The sequence below is a fragment of the Vipera berus genome, assembly GCF_964194415.1.
Source record: "Vipera berus genome assembly, chromosome: 1".
NCBI classification, from domain to species: domain Eukaryota; kingdom Metazoa; phylum Chordata; class Lepidosauria; order Squamata; family Viperidae; genus Vipera; species Vipera berus.
In genome coordinates this window covers 291,567,165-291,594,872 of record NC_138202.1, presented here as the reverse complement: position 1 = coordinate 291,594,872, position 27,708 = coordinate 291,567,165, and the positions used below count along the sequence as shown (strand labels likewise).

The 27,708-nt window shown below is 36.8% G+C and overlaps 1 protein-coding gene across 1 annotated transcript in view; it reads right to left on the bottom strand.

Moving 5' to 3' along the window:
* The window catches only part of KIF26B (kinesin family member 26B), a 335,272-nt gene that overhangs the window by 178,991 nt on the left and 128,573 nt on the right, over nucleotides 1-27,708 (bottom strand). Inside the window, exon 4 of the mRNA XM_081318941.1 lies at nucleotides 22,751-22,917. Within this exon, the coding sequence (XP_081175067.1) occupies nucleotides 22,751-22,917 (167 nt within the window). The remainder of the gene's footprint in view (nucleotides 1-22,750; nucleotides 22,918-27,708) is intronic.

Sequence of the window (27,708 nt, the reverse complement as noted above, 5' to 3'; positions counted from 1 at the left end):
CATGTTCCAGGTATATTGGACCAAACACCTGAATAATTGTGCTTACTGGCTGTGATTACTAGGATTTATTTTATTTTATTTTATTTTATTTTATTTATGCTATTCAGATGCCCCAGGCTCTGTGCAATCTAATCTACCAATATACAGTATTAAAAAAATGACAAAGCCAAATTAATGCAATATCACATAACTGATATATAAGCACATGTAGGATCTTGCAGCTTCTGTCAAAGTGATAAAGCTCTACCACTTTTGTATAAGCGTGACATTATGACACACAAACAAAACAGGTGGAACTTGCACCGAGTTGGCATAACATAACATTGCTGTCATCATTCTTCCCACAGGTGCCAACACAGGTGCCAACACCTGTGGAGGTTCGGTTCATATGTTAAGTCATACACTCATTTATGCCTTAGAAACAGGCCATATGCTATGTTAGCTTAAATATTAAAAAGCATGCAGCTCAGGCTGTGACCCTGGACTGGCGACAGATAACAGAAACCAGACAGCTGTCGTTCCATCAGAGTGTGAATGGAATGGTGTGAAAGGATGCCGGATGTAATAAACACGACTGTTTATTGAACATGTTGATAATATCTAATAGAATGGAATCCTAGTAGAGTAAAAAGCCATAGGGGGGTCAATTCTAATGGTTTATCTACAGCATTCTACTGTTAAGGGTCACATTGTAAATCAGAGAGAGATTTACAATGTTTTATTTATCTTTGTATATCGTATAATTTGTACCCTTGTTTTGCTGAGAAGGGGAGTTCCTGACACTTCCTTGGCAATGCAGTGGTACAGTTGTTTCTCAACCTTACCAACCTTTAGCTGTGTGGGTAACTCACAGAATTCTGAGAAACACTGCTCTAGTGCATTCCAATATAGTATACTGTGCTGCATCTATCCCCAATTGCTTTTTTTAAAAAAATATTTAAGTGAGATTTTCACAGTACTGAGTTAATGTATCACAAACCAGAAGCAGATTAGTCTTCAATGTCTGGTAAATGCTCTCTCAAAGAGCTATGTTCTGCCATCCTAGGAAGAAAGTGGTCCGTGTTCAGAGGCAGACTGTTCCACAATTTGTGGAGTGGGGCATCACTGAGAAAGCTTAACAACAGGATCCCTACAAATGACATTGCCTTGAAGGTGAGAGCCTCAGCCAGCCAGCCAGCCCCCCCCCCCCCCGATCTCACAGGATGGGCAGATTTGATTTGGAGTGGGCAGACTCAAAATCATCCAGGTCCCGACTTTAAAGGTGACAACCAATATTCTGAATTGCACACAGAAATTAACTGGTAGCCACTAGATCTTTTGGAGTACAAGTGATACAGGGGTTAACTGCGGTGCACCCATAATTACTTTGGCTGCCGTACAGTGAACCAGCTGAATAGTGAATTACAGTAGTGCAATGGTGAGGTGAGAAAGGCACATATAATGCCTCCTGATCCAAAAAGGGATAAAACTGGCATAAGTATGAGGATTGGGGAAAGCTCAGAAACTGTTTATGAACTTTTATACCAATGTATTAATTTAATGACCTCTTAATATAACTGATTCCCATTCATTTCATTTACCAATGCAAATATTTTTAGCCTTTTGGCCTAATTAACCAAACTGAATGAAAACAAAACACATTAGTAAAGGTAATGCTCATGTTTACTTAAAATAGAAAACTTCTCAAAGTACAAATTCTCCAAGCACTTCCTCTATCTACTGTCAGAAGCAAGTGCATTCCTTCCTATGTGTGGGGAATTAATTTTGCTGTAGCTAATAGGAGCATGGCACCCGAATGAAAAATTGGGAAAGAAATTGTTCCATATGCAGTTCTTGCAGTTCAGTTCTCCTGCAATTACTCTGGGTGTAAGAGATTAAATAAATGAATAAAATAATCTTCCTATATGCATTTCAAAAATGCCTACCTTTCCAGGATACTGTATACTATTAGCAACCTCCTGTTCACATCTACAGGCATCCTCAGATATGATAGCAGAGAACTGACTGAGAGAGGACCAGGGACTTGTTAATTTTTCAACTTAAACCTTGTTAATTAACCATGTTGATTATTCAGGAACAATTTGATTGTTCAGGAATAATCAAACCTCTACTGCTCGATCCATAAATCAGTTATCTATAGGAGTCAGTGCTTCCATCAGTATGACAAAAGGAGCACAGCACCACTGTGATACAGGCTCTACTGTTTTTTGTACATGTGTAATGTAATGTAAAGGTAAAGGTTCCACCACACATGTGTGCTAGTTGTTTCCGACTCTAGGGGCCGAAGAGCCAGTGCTTGACCGAGGACGTTTCCGTGGTCATGTGGCCGGCATGACTGGATGCCAAAGGCGCACGGAACGCTGTTACCTTCCCACCGTAGTGGTCCCTATTTTTCTACTTGCATTTTTACATGCTTTCGAACTGCTAGGTTGGCAGAAGCTGGGACAAGTAACAGGCGCTCACTATGTTACACGGCACTCGGGATTCGACCCGCCAAACTGCCGACCTTCTGATCGACAGGCTCAGCATCCTAACCCACTGAGCCACCACGTCCCTTTGACAGATTTTATTTTCCTGGGCTCCAAGATCACTGCAGATGGGGACTGTAGCCAAGAAATTAAAAGAGGCTTGGTCCTGGGGAGGAAAGCCATGACAAATCTAGACAGCACACTAAAAAGCAGAGACATCACCCTGTCAACAAAAGCGTGTATAGTCAAAACAAACAAAATATATACTTGGTTTTACATAGTGTAACTGCAGCAAGAATAAGCTATGCGCAATGCTGGAAAAATGAACAAATACTGTCAGAAGAACAGGTAATAAAGAAGATATTGGAATGCGCAGAGATGGACAGATTAACAATGAGATTAAAAGACAAAGAAGAATCAGAATATTATCAAAGCTGGAATTTATTTTATAAATGGTTAGAAGAGAGAAACAAAGAGTAGGACCTGATTATGTATTAGTGTGCTATGAACCCAGTTCGCATGTTGTTTGAAAAACTAACATATGTATGTAGAGATTAAAAAATAACAATAAAAAACTATAAAAAAAGTGTGTATAGTCAAGGCTATGGTCTTCCCAGTTGCAATCCAGCCCTTTCAAATCACAAAGAAAAGTTCACAAAGAAACAAGGCTTATGAGTCATTATAAAAAGCAGACATCATGAAGCAGACAATATATCCTCTCCATATGATAATCTTTCTGCTTAATAAGTATCATTAGGTTTCTTTTTTGTGAAGTCAATTGAAATTTAATTAAAACTATTTCAGGAAGAAGTAGGGTTTGCCTAATCTTATCCTACATCATTGATTCAGGGCAACCTGAATGCAAGCAGCTATCAATGGCTCATAACGTTTTTCAAAATCTGTAACAAAAAAATTATATCAGTGATTTTTTTAATGGGAATATGAAACTAATGAACAGCTTCCGAAGCAATTATCTTAACTGCTAAGTCTTGCATTCTGTTAATTATCAGACATTTATGGTGGAAAGTGATAGAAACCCAGTCAAAGGTTTATACAAACATATACTGTTTGAATGAGGAAGAAAAAAGACAATTTTTCTTTGACAATATCCTAACTGTATTACAGACTAGTAAGAATGTCAGTGTTAATGAAGTTACTCTAATTTTCTTTTCAGCATGTCAATCTTTTTTAAATTATATTTCAAGGAATATTGTCTACAACAACCTTTTTGGTACTATCGTCTACAATAACTTTTTTGAAGGGTCTTCAAAATCATGTTTCTTGAGAATTAGATTGGGACATTTTTAAAGTATATTTTATATACAGATATGTTTCCTTATGTCAGCTTTACTATAAAATGCTTCATTATTATTAAGACAGACAAAACAACTAAGTTCAAACAAAAGCAGTGAGCACATAAATGAATGATTTTTCCTGAGATGGAAAGTCCAGATAAATTAAACCTCATGTTTAAAAGCCATGGCAAAGAGCCGCTAAACTTTAGGCTCTGGGAGGGCATCTGAGTATAGTATTGTGGTAACAACAGAATAATCAAGACCACTCCCACCAACAATGACAGGACAAGCCATTAATATAGAAAATGAAAGCTAACCCCATTCTTTTCTGATACTGATGGTGTTACCTAGTTTGGTAATGAAATATCTTCAAAAATAAAACAAAGCTCAGGGACCACCAAGGACCCCACAGTATTATGGCAACAGTGTTGAAATTGAATTAGAGAGTAAAAAAAGGTAACGCTTTCTCTTGTGAAGTTGTGTCCAACTCTGGTGTGTGTGTGTGGGGGGGGTTTCCTCATGTCCACTTCCTAGCTGAGGGAGCTAGCATTGTCCAAAGACATTTCCATGGTCGCTTGGTCAGCATGACTACATGCTGAGGCATACAGAACATTGTTACCTTCCCACCAAAGTGATACCTATTTATCTACCTGCATTTGCATGCTTTCAAAGTGCTAGGTTAGCAAGAGCTGTGGCAAGAGAGGGAGCTCACCTCATCGTGCAGTGCTCAGGTCTCAAACTGCCAACCTCCTGGTTGACCAGCCCAATGTCTTATCAAATCTCTTATCAGCCACAGAACTCACTGTTGGCTGTGAGATATGGGCTAATGGGCTAACCACATTTTGTCATTGCATTCTATGTGATAGGTACATGTGGATAAAAAGTTAATCCACTATAGCAGGGGTAGGCAACCTCGGCTCTTTTATGACTCATGGACTTCAACTCCCAAAATTCCTCAGTCAGCATTGCCTACCCCTGCACTATAGGGTAGAAAGATAGTGAATAAGGAATCAGGACTACCAGGATAGAGAAGACCCATTCCTGATGACTTCCACTGCAGAAGAGTTTAGAAGGTTTCTTAGGCCTTTTCTGTCTCTTTGCTTCATATCAAAAGCTACGTTTCTCAATGCCCTAATTGCTAAGCAATTGTTGCGTGGGACAGAATGAACAACTTAGGACCTATCAGCCTGTGTTTGGAGTAGTGCAATGGACAGGAGATACTGGCAATGGAGAGAGGCATCAAATGTAATATTAATTCCAATGAGAACCATGGAAAAGCCACAGTTACTGATTTCTTTAACTGAAAGAACTGTTCATATATCAGGAACTGTTCAAGGTATTAAGCACAAAAATCTTTAAAAACTCCAGGGAGAAGATTTAGAACCTGCGCTCAATGAATCTCATCAGAAATCTCTGGGGCGTAGCATTTCCTTTAAATTTATTTCAGCAAGTCATCAAGAACTGATGAAGATAATCCATTGGTGGTACTACACTGTATATTCTTTCTATACCATGGTTTTAAGCAAACCATTTCTATTACTATTATCAGATTTGGTAGCAATACTCAATCATTCCTTATGGTCCAATTGATAATGTACATGCTACCAGCACTCATGGTTCTTCACAGCCAGATGTTTAGACAGGATTTGGCATTTTTATCCACCTATCAAAACATTCCCAAAACACTTGTGATAGGCAGATGTTGTTTGGTGGCATTAAAAAGTACTGTTGAAAGATGTAAGCTATTCCAAGTAATTTTGGTGACTTTGTCAATGCCAATGATGTTCAAGTCATTATTACTGATGTTAATAATAATAGGTACAAATTCCCTTGATTTATACATCTATACCTTAAAAGGGCAAGCAGAGCAGAAGATACATGTCATTGGCTACTAATCAGAAAATCAGCATTGCATTTTTCCCCATCACAAGTAAGGGCAATATATTACCTAGCCAGCAAAGCAATGAGAATGAAAGCTATTACTATTACTATTACTATTACTATTACTAAGAGCCTTGGTGGAGCAGTGGGCTAATGCCTCCTTAAGTAACACCAGCTGCCTGCAATTAGTGCAGGTTCACATCCCACCAGGCTCAAGGTTGACTCAGCCTTCCATCCTTCCGAGGTAGGTAAAATGAGGACCCAGATTGTTGGGGGCAATAAGCTGACTTTGTAATAATGCCGCTTGGGGGGGGGCAAAAGCCCTAATAAGCAGGCATATACATAGAATGAAGGCTATTGCTAAGCACATTGGTTTGTGCTTAAATTGTAAGCCGCCCTGAGTCTTCGGAGAAGGGCGGGATATAAATGGGATTAAAAAAAAGAACTATTACTATCTTTGCTAGATGTTATGTTGCTACTGCTGTGTTATACTAAGGATCTCTACCGAGGAAGGTCCAAGAGTAATGCTGTATAAAATTAATATAATGCCAAAAAATGCTATTCTTTGTAGAATGTTTATCAGTGTTTCAAAAGGAAGGGCCCTAAGGACTCACTGATAGAGACTCTATTCTGCATCCAGAACACCAAATTTAATTTGGCTTTACAGATAAGAATGGAAGAGCCTCTAACTAGAATTCCTGAAGAAATGGGCCTACAGGTATGCAGATAATGCTAAATTAGATATACCTAGAATGTAAAACAGATGTATAAAAGCATATGCAAATTGCAATCACCTTCTATTTTTCAATTTTGCTTTTCTGCCATAATAAAACTTCTGCAAAAGTACCCATATTTTTCCCAAAAATGCTTTTTTCCAAAAGGCAACTGGATTTTCTTGATTTTTCCTTTGAAAATGTTCCATCTCTCATCCAAGAAACTTCTTCAGTCATCTAAGAAGCTTCTTTAGTACTACAAATGAAGAAGCTTCTTGGATAGAAGTAACATTTTCAAAGAAAGAAAACCAGAAAAGTCCATTTGCCTTTTGGAAAAAGCAGCTTTGCTGGTTGACTGAGAATCTCCATAGACATTTATCCATATTCCTCTTATTAGGCCATTTAATCCAGACTTCATCAATGGGAGGACCTCCAAATATACTGCTTATTAACCCCAATAACATCCCAGCCATGAATAATCCCTCATTGCCTGATGATACTGAAAAATTATATAGATTGCACACTGGGAATGCTTAATCTGAGAAGGAGACTTCAAAAGCAGCTGACATTTGGCTCTCAGACAAGGGAATCATGGTTCTTATTTATTGCTTTTCAAAACATTTGTCCCACTTAGCTACAAGGTCTATTTCTGCACTACCTGGATCAAATGGCAAAAAAATATCCATGTATGATACAACAATAGGGACGCGGTGGCTCAGTGGGTTAGGACGCTGAGCCTGTCGATCAGAAGGTCGGCAGTTTGGCGGGTCGAATCCCGAGTGCCGCGTAACAGAGTGAGCGCCTGTTACTCGTTCCAGCTTCTGCCCACCTAGCAGTTTGAAAGCAGGTAAAAATGCAAGTAGAAAAATAGGGACCACTACGGTGGGAAGGTAACAGCGTTCCGTGCGCCTTTGGCGTCCAGTCATGCCGGCCACATGACCATGGAGACGTCCTTGGACAAGCGCTGGCTCTTCGGCTTTGAAACGGAGATGAGCACCAGCCCCTAGAGTTGGAAACGACTAGCACGCATGTGCGGGGGAACCTTTACCTTTATGATACAACAAGGGATTTGTTCTTCAGCGGGCTTGCCACAGAGTTTGAAACTGGTTTGGGCTGAGAGATAGTGATCGTCCAAGGTCACCCTACTGGCTTCTGTGCCTAATTGAAAATTAGAAGTTAAACTTTCTTACCCTTAAATCAGTGCCTTAACCACTACAGCAATCTGGTTCTGGAATCCATAGTTCAACAAAGAGTGAAAAAGGAAACAAATACTGAAAGCCTATTGCCTAATTGCCCAAGCAACCTCAAAGCATGCATAATTGGATATCTATCATCATGAAAAATACAGATCCACTGCAATGTTTGTCCCATATTAAGAGAGTCCTTACTATACGGAAGAGGATGTGATAATTCTCCAGAACAAAACATGTGTCTAGGGTTCAAAGATAAATATAAAGCCCAGAAGGATATAATTTTAAGATAATAAAATGTGTCAGGTATAAAAAATATATAAATTAAAGAAGCTTATCATTAAGACACAGTTTAAACGCAATTTTCTTTGTTTCTCTAGATGTTATTTTTCACCTCGTGGCTCTCTGATCTCTGCAGAAAATTAGATTGCTGGATATTCATTCTGCTGCAACTTAAAAGATAATCAATGTCACTTAACAATACTAATTTGATTCTGCTGCTTTCAGAACTAAATAAGATTTTTAAATAGTCCTGCTATTTCCAAAATGGCAAGAGGGTATATATTGGCAATTTCACTAAAACGAAGTCAAATTCAATCTTCTGGCACTCAAAATGGAAAATAGACTAGGCCCAAATAGCAACAGGAGTTGTTTCCTTGAGACTAGATCTGACGGCTCCATTTAACTTCAGAACAGAGATTTAAAGGAACCTTGAGAATTGCCCATTTCCAGCTTGAATGGGGCTCTTTAACATCTGTACACCATCACAGAAGGCTGCAAGAAACTGTCACCTCTTGAACTTCTCACTGACATGCAGCTGATTAAAGGTAATTTAGACTCCTCTGGATAATTATCTGACAGCACTTTTGAGGCAAAGAAACAAAGTTGGAGAAGCTTCTAACAGTTGAGTATTAATCAATCTAAACAAAACTATCACTTGGTGTAACACTTAAGACTACAATGCCTGAACTGAGGACTTATTTTTTTAACCAAATAAATCCTTGGTGACTGGTTTATAAAATCCCAGGCATTACTTGAATTGACATTCACTTTCCCTGCAAACATCATCTCAAGACAGGCAGAATGTGGGTGAAGCTGGGAAGATCCAGTTGACAAAACAAAATCTAGTAAGTGTACTGGAAAGTTTTTAAATTTGATCCAGTGCCAAAAAGAAAAAAAATAAGAGAAAAGAAACCCACACAATTTGGCAATATGCACTGATATACACACTCCAGTATTACCTTTATATTTCTCCAGTGATGCAGTGTGCACATAATTGCCTGTTTGCAAATGGAGGCACAAAGAGGAAACTCACTATATAAAGCCACAATTAGCATTTGCTGTTAAGGTTTGTGAAAACACAGCATTGCTTTTGTACTAAACAGCTTGATCCTTGACCTTCGGAGATATAGTGGAGGATAAGGAAATAGATCAAATTATCTAAGTCAAGTGGAAACTTGGCAAAATAGAGGACTAATATGTTTGGTTAATAAATATCAGTGAAGCATTTGCCATTAAAACAAATATTAAAAAATTAAGTAAGTTCTAAACTGGTAAAATATATGTGCCAAAATAAACTTCCTTAATTCTCATGTCATCATTATTCAAATTAAATTAATTCTTCCGATACTTAAAAAGACTGAGCATTGGCATTAGCCTAGGTCTTAGATGTTTAATCCAATGACATAACCGATTAAAAAGCAATAATCAAGATACTATGATGTACAAAGCAACCAAAGGTAGAGATGGAAAAAAAATCTTCCACAAGTTTTTTGAGATCAAGATGGCAAAATAAAGTTGGTGACAGCATCTATAAGTGGAATTGCGTGACTTCTCTTAACACTCATTATCCTCTACAAAGTATCATATATAATTTATTTCATTTTATTTAGAGAGAGTCTGATTCCAGAACAACTCTGGGCAGGCAGGCAGGCAGGCAGGCAGGCAGGCAGGCAGGAAGGACAAACACACTCCTTATAACAATTAACAAGTATTCTACAAATATTGTAAAGACTTAAATTTAAAGACTTCCAGATTATCAGGGTGGGAATAAAATGGATCTCTGAGGGTTTAGGTGCACACACACAATACACCCATATATGATTATCTGTAAAAAGCAGTTATATCCAAAAGCCTATACAGTGGTACCTCCATGCTTGTTAATTGGTTCTTGGAGGTGTGACAAGTACTAAAAACAATGAATACCAAACAAATCAAGTGATCTTTTTTTTCTTTTTTTTTGCAGGGAAGAACTTCCCGGTCTGTCCCTTTTCCTATGTCAGCAAGCTTCCTGGCATGGGCAACTTTTTGTCAGCCCTCTGCAGCTGGTCCCAGCTTCCTTTTGCAGCAACCTTTTCCTTTTGCAGCAACCTTCCCAGCATGGCTGACTTCCTGTTCACCCTCTGTAGCTGGCTCCCTCTTCATATCACACTGTGTCAATTTTTTTTAAAATTCCATTTATATCCCGCCCTTCTCCGAAGACTCAGGGAGGCTTACAAGTTTAGCAGTAGCCTTCATTCTATGTACCGGTATATGCCTGCTTATTAGGGCTTTCACACACACCCCAAGCAGCATTATTACAAAGTCAGCTTAATTGCCCCCAACAATCTGGGTCCTCATTTTACCTACCTCGGAAGGATGGAAGGCTGAGTCAACCTTGAGCCTGGTGGGATGCAAACCTGCAATAATTGCAGGCAGCTGTTGTTACTTAAGGAGGCATTAGTCCACTGCTCCACCAAGGCTCAGTAATACCAAACAAATATGAGTACCAGGACAACATTTGTGTCAAAATGTGTCGAATACCAAATTCAACAAGTTTTGACGTAGTCGAGTATCACTGTATTTTACTCACTGCATTAGAAAAGACATATAGGTATATCAAGAATTTCTTCATTAAAAACAATATATTATGTATATTATGTATCGGCATATCAGTGTGTATGTAGTATACATTTATCTAAATATGCAAAGGAAAGAAACTTAGGATAACAAACAAGAAGGGTTAAATATTTTTTAAAAAGTATAGAAATCAAGGAAAACTGATGCAAAGATGGATGTGATAAAATACAAAGACCTAGTGGAGGAAGCAGATGTGCATATGAACAAAAGGGCACAAATATACAGAAAACTGTACAAAAAAGATCCAAAAATCAATATGTATGTATCACTGAACTAGAACCAGACATTCTAGAACATGGGTTCCCAACCGTGGGTGCTCGCACCCTCTGGGAGTGCAAGATGATATTCCAGGGGGTGTGAAAACTTGGGTTCAGAAATTTCAAAATTATAGTGTATATGCATAATTTGTTGCTGTTATTTTGAACTTTTGTAAGGGGTGCAAGTATATATCAGAAGCGTTCTAGGGGTGTGGGATATAGAAAAGGTTGGGAACCACTATTCTAGAAAGTGAATTAAATGCAACAGAGCTTCAAGAGAATATGATGCTGCAGTTAGTGTTACTTGTAGTTTTTAAGCAGGAAAACATAGCAGGGCCCAAGGGGTTGGAAAAATTAGTTTATATTCCAGTAACAAAAAGGGCAATTTTAAAGAGTGTTTAAACTACTGAATAACTGTACTTAATTCATATTCTTTTTTAACAATGTTTTATTAATTTTTATAACCACAAATCCTTAATATTTTATCAGCAACATGTTGTCTGGGTTCCAATAGTTAGCTTACTAATACAGGTTAAACTCCTTTCTCTCTACCTCGTTTTTTCTAGCCATTGATAAAATGTATCCCATGTTCTAAGTATTCTGAGTCTTCTTTCTCTTTCATTTTCAGTGTAAGTCTGTCCATTTCTGCACAGTCCAAAATTTTCTTAATTATCTCCTCCTCCACTGGTAATTCTTCATCTTTCCAACGTTGAACAAATGCAATTCTCACTGCAGTTAGTACATGTAACATTAAATATACACATTCTTTTTCATAATTTCTTACAATTATACCTAACAAAAATAATTCTGGCTTAAAATCTATATTTTTTTATCATTTTCTCTAACCATATATGTATTATTGACCAAAATCTTTTGGCTTTAGGGCATGTGCACCAAAGATAATAGTATGTGCCTGGTTTTTGTCTACATTTCCAACAATTGCTATTTTTGAACATTTTTGCTAATCTCACAGGTGTTAAGTGCCATCTGTAAAACATTTTATATAGGTTTTCTTTGTAAGCCACCACCTTTGTTATTTTAGAGGTTTTTTCCCAAAGGCTTTGCCAGTTTTCTAACTCTATGTTATGACCAAAGTTTTTTGCCCATATTATCATTGTTTCTTTATATGTAAGTATACGTTAAGTTTAAAGATGGAAGAGGAACAAGTTAAAGAAACAATGATAATATGGGCAATTCATATTCTTGTAAAATAATATTAAATACATAATTTATTTCAAACAGACCAGTGTAAGATAACCCAGAACCATAAAATGTACAACTTTCCTGTCAATCAATTCCTAGCACGTTTTATACACTACAGTGTAAAATCTTAATAACTTTATTATGTTGTCATGACATAGACTGAGAGTAATAATAGTAAACAGACATAGGTTTGACATGAACAACCTGGAAACTTTTTAAGTAATTTTGAATGTCTATAAAACGACAGAGAGTATCTTAAATAGACTCAAGTTTATTTTTATATCCCTTGTATTCTAATTCCACAAGATATGCTGAATATGCTATTTCAGAACTGCCATTAATAGTGAAAGTTCGAGTCCTACTTTCCTGGCACTTTACATCCAATATTTACTCTCCAGCACACAGCTGATGAAATCAAATCCCAAAGATGGAGAGAACCCTAGAAAAATCTAATTTCACCACTAGGTGAAATTCCACTTCCAAGCAGAATAGAATCAAAGCTCTGAAAAGTTTTGCTTAATTCTTCAAATTGAGCCGGGAGTTGTGTTTGTAAGTTATGCCAGTTGTTAAGCAGGTCACCCATACTTGATTTTAAAACTCTTTTTGTGTCAGTCATTAAGTGAATTGCCATGGTTGCTAAGCAAACATTGTGGTTGTTAAGCAAATCCATTGTCCGCAATGGATCAGGGTCTTTTGTGGAAAACTGGGATGTCAAGTTTTTGGCAAAAAAAGGCCATGAATTTGTCTAATGTGATCATGGAACACTACAGCCAAAAATACAGTCCAGTTGCTGAGCACCCAAAATGTGATCAAATGCCATCAAAACTTTGAATCCGAGTCATAAATAGCCTCGAGGGTGGGGTATGTCGTAACTTTGAATAATTGCTAAGCAGCTGGTCCTAACTTGAGGACTACCTGCATTATAATTATCTTAGCCTGCTTTGCTTGTGTGATCATTGTATTTAAAGAGGGAACAATTCCTGTTACAATTTGGTTAGATTTCTGCTATGAATATATACAATCATTTTTTTTCTTTGCTGCACGTTCTTTTAGTCTCTTCTTAGTCTCCCAATCCTGCACTGATGGCAAGGTTTCTCTTTATGCCAGACTGATTCTTGCTGCTGTCACCATATATCTTAATAAATTATACATACTTTTCATGTATGTTCTCTGCAATGATACCTAATATTTTTACCACAATAGCATTTAGATGCAAGCCAGCATTTCTGACACAATGCGGGACATGGATTGCCAATCTTAACAATTTAGATTGGTTTTGCTTCAGTGGATCAAAGTCAGTGTAGGGACCAGTTGTGCACCACCAAAAACTGTATTTTTAATATTTGTGCAATGCTGAAAGATTAACATTATATTGATTTTTTTCATTATTCTATTTATCACTATTATTCTTTGCTCTGCTTATTTCATGAAACAGGAAAAGATGGCCCATTGAATTTATTGGGATTTACTTCCAACCAGAAATGGGCCAAAAGATTGTCTAATTGACTTTGTTAGGTTGCCTAATTGTCAAACAATTGAAGTTGCTGTTATCAGATTAGTACCTTGCCATTTCTTTCAATCACTTGACATTTTAACTTTTCTTTCTTTAAAAAAAAAGCTTTTCAAGAAGCATTTTTGTAATCTTTAGGGTTAAATAACATGCCAGGAAATTACATTTTATAAAATAATTCTATACTATCTCCATATGCTATCTATTAAATTGCCCTAGTGTTTTTAAGCTTTTTTAAGATTACTGGTGTATGTAATTGCTGATATTTGAATGTCTTCAAAAATGGCTTCTATAAGCATTAAATTGGTCAGCAGCCTTCCAAACACAGAAAGACTGAAAAAAATACTTTTGACTATTAAGGTGAATTGTATTAAATCATAATGAAAAAAAGGGAGTGGAATAATTATCAAAGCATATGGTCTAATTGCTGCATGAAAGAAATCACTTACGTGTGTGTCAGTTTATAATTGTCTGTTATTGCTTGCGGTTTTATTGCTCTCTTTATTATATTACATTTGTGTTTGATTTCATATACTGCCCAAAGCTTCTGAAGTGAGACTGTTTATAAACCTAAATAAATCATAGTCAGATCTGCATCTATCCTAGTAACATCCCTCTGGACTGAAAGCAATTCTCAGGTATTCCCAGCTCTCCATCTTCAGTTGCTTGAAGGAAGAGACAGGATTCAAAAGCTTGTGCAGGCAAAAATGTTAGAAGTATAATTAATGGAAGATTTCTGAGTAAAAAAAAAGCAAATTATTATTCAACTTGCCCATGCAATTCACAATGCCATGCCAGTAAGGATAGCAATCCTAGGTTTAAAGCTGCTACATGATTTTTTCCCCCTTCACTTTGACCATGTAGTCAAACAAGGGTCAAGCCGAATCTTGGGTCCTTTTTTCTACTCTATTTCCCCAAAACAAATCTGCCTATACCTGATGCAAAATATCCCTCAGATATCAGGCATTCTCCTTATCTTACTATGTATCGAAACCACAGACCTAGCCAAGGAAAAGCTTCCATTCGTCAGACATTGCCTAGTTCAGCTGGTTGGTTCCTATCCAGATATTTGCATGGCAAGTAATGATGGGGGCTCCATCTATTCCACAAAAAGCAGGAGAGATCCCCTATCTAATTAGTGTTCCCCTTTACTCTTCTCATTTATCCTGCCTTCTTATCTTCTAGCTTTTTTTTTTGCTATTATACAAAAGTCCAGAGAACCTTAGGAAGCATTATAATTTTACTCACATTACTAAATGCTTCTTTGGACATCGTATACAATATCGGTACAGCTCTTGTAAGTTCTTGATATTTTTACACATGTTACAACAAATACAAAGTGAGTAAAAATAAAGTTAAATTCTGTTGTAAATTAAGGATTTTTTTTCTTCATGAACATCTGGGATGAATGTAAGCAGCCTCTTCACTGCTTAAACAAAGAGCTGGCACAAGGAGAAAGGAAGGGATCTGCTTTCATTTAAAACATTATTTCTTTCTTGGAGTTGAAGTATTAAATACTGTGCCTTTGTTGATGAGGAACAGTGGGATAGGTCGGTTTTATTTTTAAAAGATCAGAAAGGATTACTCTTGTCCAAAAATACAAAATGTTCTTCTAAATTTGGAAGCAGTCTAGAAATAAACAGAATGGAAGGACACGGGGTCCCAGCCTCAATTCAAATGCAAACATTATCCTGTTTGCTCATTTTCTTCCTCCTTCATATAATATTGTGAATTCACAAATTCTCATCTAGAGGGGCCTTCAAAAAAATTATCTGAACTGTTGAGGGCACATAGGAAGCTGAAGACTAGAAAAATAGACGAAATCCTATTATATGATGAAACTTGCACTCCCATGATCTCTAGCTTCATGGCAGAATAACATTATTTTCTATTTCCACATATAGTATCTAAACAAAATTGCGCTAAGTAAATCAGTGACACTGGTGAAGAAGATTTTTTTTTAATCTGCAAATCTCTTCATTGCTATAAAATCTGCAGACTACCTAAAACCCTTCTGCTGTTCTTTTTATAAAATTAGGCCATGACCCTGATTTCCATTTTGATCCAATTTTACAAAATAAATGGTAATCTCACACCACTGACAATTACAGTTAGGACAAAGGACATATGAAATTAAAAATTTTGCTTCCTCCATTTTTTATTCCATCATAGGCAACCTTGAAAAAATAAAATGCTGTGCTGTGCTACTTGTATATACCATGTTTCTCCAAAACTAAGCCATAACTTGATTTCTGGAGTGGGCCTAATATAAGCCCTACCCAAAAAATAAGCCCTAGTTTTGGGGTGAGGCAAATACCTAAAAATCAAGCTAGGTGGGGGTGGGGGGGTAGACCTGCCCCATGTGCCCCGCACCTACTTACCTTGCAGCCAGGACTCTTCTCGCTGGCCCACCTTTTCTGTAGCGTCCCTAGGCCTGCATTTCACACTCAGAAGGTCACTATAGCCGAGAGCTGAGCTACATAGCTCTCAGCTGCAGTGGCCTTCCAGAAAGGCCTTTAACTGTGAAATACAGGCCGAAGCTCCATTCTCAGCTTCAGAATGAAGCTGCTCCTTCAGCTCCAGAAGAAGGGGCCATCTGGGCAGGGCTGTTGGTGCCAGAAGTGAGTGGAAAAGACCCCTCCCCCTGAAAATAAGACCTGGTGCCTCTTTCGGAGGCAAAAAATAAATAAATAAATAAATAAAATAAGACCGGGTCTTATTTTCGGGGAAACATGGTAGGGACATATAGAAAAGTCTTGGGTCATGTAGGAGATACATAGATGCAAGTCTGCAGCCCAACAAGAAAAACAAAATGAAAAATAGCTATAAAGAGACTTCTCCATGTAACAGTTATACACAGAAACAATTTCCAAATTCTACATCAAAGCAATGGCTTTATTAAGGCCAAGCAGGGATAGAATTGTGAAGCGATTTTCAAGACCTTCCAGATGTTTTCATCAGGGAAAATGAACAGAAGGACACATATAAGCCTTAACTGGATGTGGATGGATTTTAAAAAAAGAGACAAAAGTTAAGGTGCTATTCAGTATCATGTGTGGCCGTTTAAATGTAAAATGGGTAATTCCATTCATTGGAATACAGAACATCTCTTTCAGCTTTAGGAAGAAATAAAAAATAAAGAAAAGTCAACAAGGCTGATGGATATATAAAGTACAAAATATGAATATTACCTAATGGTTGAGGAGAAAATGACCTTCACATTCATTCATTTTCTTTTTGTTCTAATTTTCTGAAATTTTGATTTTCCGTTATAAATGTCATTTCTTCTTATGGCTCTCATGATTTACATCATGTTGCGGATAATGTTCATGAATTTCTGGGGTAGGAGGGTTCAAAGCGACTATGACTCCTTGCGGAATAGATCCCATTTTCATACACTAATACAATCTTGGTTTGCAAGCACCTAATGTTAAGTTCTGTTTGCATGACAGTCTTATGTGAAGCCAGATCAATTCTATGAAATATAATCAATAAATTCAAGCATGAAACATATACATGGCTTCAGAATAACTATTTATAAAAAAAACCCTATGAAAACAAGAAGGAAGGTGAAAGGGAAGAAAAGGGATTTATTACATGAGCTTTGAAGGCCAGATAAGTCTCAATAGTGCTGGTCTTTCTAGGCAGAATAGTCCAAGCAAAAGAGACTTTTTTCACCATAAAAGTTTATCATTTAGACAAGAGTTAAATTAAAAAACAAACAGAAGAACTGCAATACAGAAAATAAAATGAACACAAAGAAATCTGTGGAAATCATGGGATAAATGGCATAAAATTAATAAGAAAATAAGAGAGCCAAAACATCCAATTCAGGTGTATATAATTATACTAATTAAATTTACAAGCCAGAAACTAAGATAAGCACAGCAAAAAAAAAATTAACTGTCCTTTATAAATATAAAGCAGAATAAAACAGAAACACAACTGGAATAATCCAAAAGAAAGTAAATCAAAGTATAAACTAAAACAAATTTGGACAACTCTATCCAGATATTATTGACTCTAGTTTCCATCAGCTGCAGTGAGCAGGCCAGTAGTGAGAGATCAGAGAAAATGCAACAGCATCTGAAAGACCACACAATTGTTTATTTCAGAACTAAAGAATGCCCTGTGTATTGACCACAATGCAAATAAAGCAAAAGACTTCAGGAAAGGAAGTTTTGAGCACTTATCCTCAATGAGGTGATTGACCTAATGTGTATTACCAAGTTCTACTGTAAATCCCAGAGATACGACTTTCTGCAGTGGTCCATATTTCTTAGCATGAGGAAGTGATACAATCTGCCCTGAAAGATTCAGCATTTTACTCCTTTCTAAAAAAAACAACCAACAGTTCTGGACAACCTTCTCTTTCTTGGGAGGGTTATTAAGAAGATAATTGGCTTGTAACTTTAAAGAGCCCTAGATGAAATGGATACTCTAAATCCTTTCTGATTGGGTTTTAAACCAGGACATAGCATGGAGACAACATTGGCTATGTTTGTGAAGAATCTAGATGGGAGTGGCCAGATTTTCCTAGTTCTTGATCTCTCTGCAGTTTTCATGATGGGGGGAGGTGAAGTTTTATGGGTTTTACATTGTAATGGCTTTTAATGTTGTAAGCTGACAAGAGTTTATGTGTGTGAATCGGATGGTCATATAAATTTAATAAATAAATAAATAACTTTGTGGGCTAACCATGGCATTAGGAGTGGGAAACATGATATTACATGATGTTTCTTTTCTCTCAAATTGGTTCCAGTCAGTGTTGGGGTGGAGGGAGTTGAGCCTTTGATCAATTAATTATGGAGGGCTTTGGAGCTCAACATTCTCATCCCTTTCATTTAATATCCACATAAAAGCACTGAGTGCAGTCATCTGCTGGTATGGGGCCCAAAACTATCAGTAGACTGATGATACTAGATTGTAAATCTCAACCCTGAACTGGCCAAGCAATGCTATCAAGATTGAGATGGAGTGATTGGCTCTTCCAGTATCAGGGATCTGTTATCTTTATTTCTGGATGCACTTCCCCAAATGGAAGAGGTGTAAACTTTGGGGATCACCCCCTAGAGCATGTAGCAGATGTAGCTAGGAGGTCCTTTGCCTTGATTTATTTGGTGCATCACTGCACCCTTTTCTGGGCCAGGAAATCCTTCTTGCAATCACCCAATCCCCAAAATGAAAATACTGCAAAGTGGAATAACATGAAGAAAAATAAGTATTTTTTAGTTTATTTAAATTAACTTTAGAACAAAAAGTACTGAACTATATGCTTCAAGATGAACTTTAGGTGTAAACAAATCTCTAATTCCAGAATTCAATTTTTATTTCAGGGGCAGGGGAGATAACTATCTGTTCTACCCAAGCCATGTGAAGGTTTTAGAATCAGAGAAGTGTTTAATTATATTGACTCAGGTGGATATTTCCTATCAGTGAGTGCTCTTCACACAGATGATCAAAGCAAATCTTTCTGAAGGCCTTTGTACCCAGATCCCCATCCTTTATGTTGACTGAGCTAGTCAAACTTACACATAGGTGTGAAGACTTACATAATAGATATGTAGGCATATAAGCTTTTCTTAGGAATTAGCAACACTTTGGAGCTTTATACATGCTAATTTAAATGTACGTTTTATCTATTGCTGAATTTCTTTTTTTAAAAATGTGAATGTGTGTGTGTGTGTGTGTGTGTACACAGACAGACAGACAGACAGACACCGGAATTTTCCATCATTTATTGCTGGTGCTTTACATAAGTGTGCCTTTGGGCATTCTGCTGCAAGATAAATGTCCAACTGCTTCTATCATATTGTTTATTTATCTCATGCACATGATATATAGGATTAGTTTATTTTATCTGCAAAACAACTCTGTGGCAAAAGTTAAATGAGAATCAGTAAGCACAACTACACCATAGATTTTGTGGTTGAGATGCAATGTATTTCTTTTTGCTGTGCTCGGCTAGTTGATAATTATTGTAATTATAGTTGAACACATGTGGAAGGCACCAGATTCTTTTGTTCAGACGTTTGTGTCCATAGGTGGAAAGCAAAACTGTCAACATTCTAATACAGGTAGTCCTCGATTTACAATCAAAACTGGCCCCAAAATTTCTGTTGCTAAGTGAAACATTTAAGTGAATTTTGCCCCATTTTATGACCTTTCTTGCCATAGTTGTCAGATTTCAGTGGTTAAGTTAGTAATATGGTAGTTAAGTAAATCTGGCTTTCTCTTTAATTTTGCTTGTCAGAAAAAAGTTGCAAAAAAGGATCACATGACCCTGGGACACCGCAACTGTCATAAATGTGAGTTGGTTGCCAACCATCTGAATTTTGATGCTGCAATGGTTGTAAGTGTGAAAAACGGTCCCACGTCACTTGTTTCAGTGCTGTTGTAACTTCGAACTGTCACTAAACGAACTGTTGTAAGTTAAAGACTACCTGTAATGGCTCTGCTTCCTCCATAGTTACATTCTCCACATATTGGTTGAAATGAGTCACTGATATTTCTTTTTATATAGTACAGACATGTCAAACACAAGGCCCGGGGGCCGGATCCGGCCCGCGAAGTGGTTTCATGTGGCCCACGAAGCCATCCTGGAAACAGTGAGGGAACGGCCCCCACTGCCTTGGCCCTGGCCCAGAGACCCTCCTCCTGCCAGAGACCCTCAGATCTGTCCCACTCCTGCCCAGGCCCCCATAGGCACCCTTGATGCCAACGATGTAGAGCTGGCCACGCCCACCCAGTAGGCCATACGCACTCTAGCCACGCCCACCCAGTAGGCCACAGCCACCCTGGCCATACCTATCCAGCCCCCTGAGGGCAACTGCAATGCTGATGCGGCCCTCAATGAAATTGAGTTTGACACCCCTGATATAGTATATCCAAGACTATCCAACAAATAGAACTTTACTTATATCTTTCATGGGGAAAGGGACAAATATCATGTTCACACTCACAAAGCACAGTAGAATTTACAAATATTTCTTTGTCTTCTTTCACTTTTGTATTTCTAATTGGCCATTTCATTTACACTGATTTTGAAGATTAACAGTCCACAAGATCAATTTCTTGTATAACATCATAAATGAGTTTTTTATTTATCAGGAATGTAGTACCCTTGGGTAAAAATGTGGCCACATTTAGAAGCACACATGTTCCTTTATAAAATAACCATTTCATGTCAATACATAAACAGATTTATGGTTATGCTAAATTGAGGAATGTATATAAACCAGCTATATATTTAAACAACACAGCTATTTTATAATTTTCCTCCAACATACTGTGATCTTGTTGTAAAGTAAAACCATACATAAACAAATAACCTTGAGCCAAGCTGAAAGCTAGACATATGTTAACTTTTCCTGAAGTTACACAGAGGTTTCTTTACATTTTAAAGTAGCCATTGGTTTGTGTCCACTAATTGCATGGAGAAAGTTGGCTGAATGAATTGCCACCTTAACAAAACACTATCTTTTACCAGCCTTGTCAACGGTACTCAGAAGACATGGTAATTGTGCTACTGGAGTGTTAAAAATGTTACAGCTGTGCTTTAGCAACTGTGTTAGCCTGTTAGTTAGTTATAACAGGAAGAGAGTTGGCAAAGCAAATGATTATCATTAAGATTTTACAGGTTTTCTTATAATTCTTTTGTAAGAATTACAGGAGCAACTGTTTTACACATCATTGCCTCGAATCTAGCACTTTCTACTCTTAAGAAAAATCTTAATGTCTCGTTTTCATTCTTAATTTTTACTTTGCATCCTGAAAGTCAAAGCCAAAGTATACCACTTACATTTGTAATGAGCAGGTAACAAGAATTATTCATTTTCTTCAATGAGTTTTCTTTTTGCATCTAAAGGTACAACTTATTTTTTTCTCATCTACAGATACAATAACATTTCTAGAAACCTGAGCAAGAATTCTGCGATCAAAGCTTAAACCTAACTCAATTTTATCTGTCTAACTTGAGGAAGGATAACAAATTGCTGTTATGTCCTTGCTGACCAATTGCTTTTGTTCTAATCTACAACTCTCCAGAATAGTAGACAGGGTTAATGAGGGGTGATTCAAACTTTTGTTTAGTAAGTAGATCCAACCTCTAGCTGGGAAAAAATGTAAATATGAACCAGAAGGCAGGTAGATCCATTATACATTTCCAGATAGTTCAACAAAGAAAACACCACAGATATAATCACAGGAACCTTTGTCTATGTATGTGTGTGTTTATAAAACAGCTGAACATATGTGAGCATCCTGTGACTACTCATGTACAGTAGAAAATAAGCTAGCCCTGAGATGAAAGAAGGCATTTCAGTTTTTCCTCTTGGATAAGGGAAATTATAGGCTCTGATAAATCAACACCAGACTGGGTCTTATACTTTGATCTTTTATTTCAACATCCATTAATTTCAGTATAATGCTTAAACATGCAAGATAATCAGACTGTTGCACTGTACAGTAAATGTTGCCTATTTTGTAATAAAAATGAAAGAAGAATGATTTACTTAAAATCATTAATTGGAGCCTTGCAGGTATCCCTCAAAAGGTCACCCACTTCCTAACTTAGTAACACATGTAGTATTGACTCAAGATTTCGGTTATTTGTGCCAAACTGTTCAGTGATAATCAATTGTATTTTGATTTGTGGGCATTGTTTTAATTATGCTATTGTCAGAAGGTCTCTATGGTTCTGGTAAAATGTACAGAAAAAAAGGATTGTTTTGATTCAGTCTAGACATATCTGAAGGATTTTCTAACATGTTAAAACAAGGATAAGAATTACTTTTATTCCCATAATGATTTTTTCAAAGAAAAGACTAATTCATCCTACAGGTGGTTATTTTCAACAAAATCCCCTAGTTTGGAGTAATTCAATTGCTTCACCTTGGAAACACTTTACACTGTAAATAGAATAAAGGCCATCAACTAGCAACAAAGGATCACTTGTAAAATTACCAGAGTGACATGAATACACACACACACACACACACACACACACACACACACACACACACACAGACACGGTGGCCATCAACAAATGATAGGAGTCTCAATTCAACAGCCACTCTATCTTGAATAAAGGATTGTGTCCCAGAGAATGTTGCTTTCATACTGTTGTGCATTTGAAAGCATTTCTTCCCAATTAAATTAGGAGGGGGGGGGGAATGATACCTTGTGTTATTCCCTGCCAAACAAATAATTCTATGTAAAATTTCAGCATGTAATGTTATCTATGTTACCATACCCTACCATACCCTTCAAGTGTGTTTTCTTTAGAAGGGTATTTGATAATTTAAAATAATCCAAAACAGAACTTTTAGTCTTACCTGGCAAAAAAGGAAGCAGCCACTGAGGTACCAGTGGAGGCATCGCTAGCAACACAGGTGCTCTGGGAACTGGGGAAGCTATACAAGGAAGGTTTATCGGCATTGTAATGGTTCAGCACGGCTTCAGTCAGTCCATCGCGGCCAGACTCAGTGATCAACTGGGAAATCTAAAAACAAAGCAAAGTTATTTCTTTTATTTTGTTTTATTTAAATTTATTGGCTGACCCAATAAGAATGTATTATATTCACCACTGTGCTATGCAGGGCATGTGTATATTTGGCTAAAAATAGTACATATCCTTCAACATCATATCATAATCTTTAAATTCATTTACATCTTTTATAATCCCATTGTGAAACACTTTGCTGGAACTTCATCTCATTTTTATTGAACGTTATGAGCTAAAATAACCTTCTGATCCTGTTAAGTTTTCATTATGGCACTGGTGTTCCTTCAGTTTGAAGGAGAAAGTACTCTAAAGCATTATCTTTGCACCATTGGAGCAATTTGAGGACCTTGAAGATATTCGTCAAAGCCTATTTATTAAAAGAAACTTCTATAAATGTTTATGAATGCTGCAGCACAACTTCACTTAGTGCAGGTTGAAACTGTAAGCTTGATGACTACAAGAAACACTAAGCAAATAACTATTCTGAGCTTCAAAATTTTATGATTTCATACAAGGTTAAGATGTTAGTGTCTATTTGTCATATTATTCTGATTTATGGAACATTAAATATTAAAAGTAGGAAATGTACAGATCAAAGAGTAAAGTAGGAATTTTTATTCTGCTACTGTGCTGCTCATAACACAAATCCTTCTTTTCTCTCTCTCTTTTTCCCCATTCATTCCTGGTCACCCCAGCCTGCAATTTGCTAACAATAAGATCAGTGTAAAAAAAGACTACACTAAAATCATAATTTCTAAAATGCACTAAAACATCACTGAAATTTATAATTAAAAGTAAACAAACAGCAGCAACATTTATAGTTACAACTATAAAATGACAAAGTTAAAAACACAGATACTGTACTTAGGGTGGAATGCAGACCTGAGTATAAAAAGAGGTTTTTAACACCTTCTTACATTTCCCGAGGAGGGAAAATATTAAATGACGTTGTTACCATCTGTTACATTTGCAATTTTTTTGCCTCCACATTTTTCCTAATGTGAAGCAACATATTTATCTTGATATCATAAGTAGCCTATTCTATTGAAATTCAAGGTTATATGAATGGTATCCTGCACATCAAAAAGTAAAATTTTCATGGAAGCATTTTATTCTTGGTTATTTGAGTAGGTATTTTAAACACCCATATTCTCTAGTCTAAGATCAAACTTCATCTCGTAGATTATTCCTCTAGGCTCTTTAAGAAAAAAAAATGGCTGTCTGCAAGCTTTAATATTGACAGAGGAATCCAACCTAACAAAATAGTATATTCACCAGATGTAAACGTCATCTATTTATGGGTAGATTGTGCTTCTTATCACACCATTATTTTGGGAAGTGCAGAATACCCATAACTGCATCCCCCATTTTAACTTGTTCAGCTATTTCTTTGACTTGTATTTAGTAATTTGATCCTATGCATTTAATGGAAAAATCCTCACTTGGATTTTAACTGATTTTATTTCTAAATAAACAGCACTAGCACCACTGCTATTTAATTACCACCTTCTGATTGCTTCCAGGATCCACAATCTTCTTGATTGTGAAATCCAATTCTGTTGTATTTTACATGAACAGTATTTGCATTAAGTCTAAACGATGATTCTGAAAATCAATCAGCAGATAGATCTAGCAGCCCACTATAGTCTGGTGAAATTTCATCTCCCTCTCCCCCTCCCCGTTCCTCTCTCTCTCACACACACACTCACTCACACACACACACACACACACACACACAAACATACCACACAAACACACAATAAATATTGGATGTGGGTCATCAAACATAAGACAAAGCAAAATAGTTGGGGATTGGGTGGTATTCAGCTTGACAAAATATAAATTATGCAAACTAATTTTCATGCTAGTCTACTATAATAAACTATGTAGATGGAAAAATAATCACATTCTCTAAGTAAGAAAAGGTGATTTCTAGAAATGACTGGGGATAGCACTTTCCTAAGTTAATTCAAGCTGGGCAGAAGCCATTATTAAATAACAAATCATTACACATAAAGTTCAAGAATTGATATATCTTCCAACTGAACAAAGGAGAGATAAGTGAAGCTGCAAATGAGCTAACCCAGCACTACAGCAAACTGCAGTATCACATGACATGATCTCAACAGCCTTTTTCTTCTTGTGTCCATCCATCAAGTCATATTTCTTTCCACCATTGTGCACATACTACAATGCTCATGAGGTGACCTCAGTGAGATCCTGCAGTGTGAAACTGCCTGCCCCTAAGAAATGACAAAGTGGGGAAATGTAGAATCTACTTCTTCCACAATCACAGGTCTGATCCAGTGAAACACCCCCATTTGACCAAGTAGACACTTGATTACTGACCTGGGTACAAAGAGAATTAAGGGTCTTCCAAGGCCCTGGCTCTAGGAAAAAGACTCTTTTGTATTAATGCCCACATCATTATCCAGGAGATTTATTACTCATGTTTGCCATAATTTATATCAGATCTCAGTCTGATATTTAATATTTTGTATTGCCATAAGAAAGTTTTTGTGTGATTCTTAAACATTTCCACACAAAGATTCTATACTGCTCAAAAAAATAAAGGGAACACAAGATAAGACATCCTACTATTAAATACAGTACATTGTGTTGTTTAAGTGTTCCCTTTATTTTTTGAGCAGTATATTATACACAAATTCTAACCAGAGTGGCCATTCCAGATGAAATAAATAGTTTATTTCACTGGACAATTACCGTATAAAACCCTGTGGTAATTCAGCAGTTGTTTTTCCAATAATGGGTCAATTTTTCTTGAGGAAAAAAAATCAGTCATACATATTCTCGAGTAACAGAGGCTATAAGGCAGAGCTTTTGATGCTCACTGATCAGATCTTCAGTGGGAATTTGTAAATTACTTTACAGGTAGTCCTTGCTTACCAATTGCTCATTCAGCAGTTGTGTCAAATTATGACCATGCTTAAAAAGGAGATTAATAAGCAGACCTCAAACTTGGGGCCATCACAGCATCTCTGCACTCATATGATTGTGGTTTGGGTGCTTAGCATCCAGCACGTGTTTATGATGGTCAGAGCATCCCATGGTCATGTGACCTCCATTAGCAAGCTTCCCAGCCAACTTCTGACAAGCAAAGTCAATGGGGAAGTCAGCAAAAAGTTGTAGTCATGTGACATCATGCTTAACCAGAGAGCCCTGGGGCCTCAGTGATTAAAATTCACTATTGCAGGTGAAACTCTGCCTGCAGCTGGAGTTCAATCCTGACAGAGCTCAAGGGTGACTCACTTTCCATCCTTCCAAAGTCAGTAAAATTAGGACTCAGATTGTTGGGGACAACATGTTAATAATGCTTCTACATTGTAAACCACCTAGAGAGTGCTGTAAATCATTATGTGGCGATATATAAGTCTAAATGCTATTGCTACTGTTATTAATGATTGTGGTTGATTTGCCTAACAACTACAGCCTGAACTGACTAACTGAAGTCATAAGTCAATTGCACTCAATAAGTGAGGTCTCCCTGTATTCAATATTTATTAGGATTTTAATAGTGGAATATAGTTTTAATTATATTTTTCTCTTAATATAACACAATTGGAGAAAACATTTATATTACAATTATGCATGCTTATAAAGTGAATATTGATGGATCCCTATTAGTTCAGAACTAGCTTTGACCTTCCTTCCATCTCAAGATTTCAGAAGAGAAGAAAATTAAAACTAGGAACTTTTCAGCCACTTTCATCACAACTATGCTATCTGGATGGATATGACAGCTTCACAATGTGTGTGTGGGAGAGTCTTAAGTTAATTGGCATATCTGAAAAACAAAAAGAAAGAAAAGTATCTAAGGAACATAGTAAATTGGCAAACCCTCTCCACACATAAATTTCTCCAAATAAGTTTGAAACTACTTCTATACCTAAGTTTTATTTTAAACCAACAGAATATATGCCTGTAATCTTCCAACACATCAAGAAAATTATAATAGGAATAATTTAACACATACATAGCACGGACTCTTCATAAAGAATTGCTGCTTCTTTTTCTGAAAATGCCTAGTTCAAAAGGAAAAATCTAACAAATACAGTAGTTGCCCCCTTCCCTTACTCCTATGTTTCACCAGAAAGTTAATTCTTCTGTGGGCAGAGATTAAGGATAGGTTAATGGGGTAAATTCTGAGTGGGTCCTTTGTCCATATAGTGGCAAAATATCACTGCCTAGCTCAGCAGCAATAGTCAATGCAATCTTTATGCTCTATACATAAAAACACTTTTAAGTGCAAGTGAGCAACACAGAAAATTCTTTTTGAATTTCTACTCTTTGTTCTGAACCATAAAGTTAAAAAACCATGTAGCCCTTCTCCTTTCTTCCTCAAGAATAGCAGCCATTGAAAATGTGTCTCTTTTAAGATTAATGAGGTGCAGTGAGAATTTGCTGACATACTACTAGAAGTATGTACCAAAGTGTTGTACAGGGAAAACTTTTTTTAAAAAAAATTAACGTTATTTGTTTCCCAAATTCATCTAATATACTCTAAATAGCTTAGCTTAATTTGAAATGGTTTGCTATTGAACTGGAAGCTTGGAACTCACAGAGAAGCATCTCAATGAGGAACTTTCAATAATGCAGTCTAAAAACTTTAACAATTAAAATTCTGCCTCCCAGGCCTTTAAGAAATTATCATATTGATCACATGCTAGTTCTTTTAGATGTAAGCGCTTCTAGATTATTATTATTATGTTGATCGCATTGTCAGCCAAAGTTTAGATTGGAAGTAGCATTTTTGTTCACTAGAGTCCT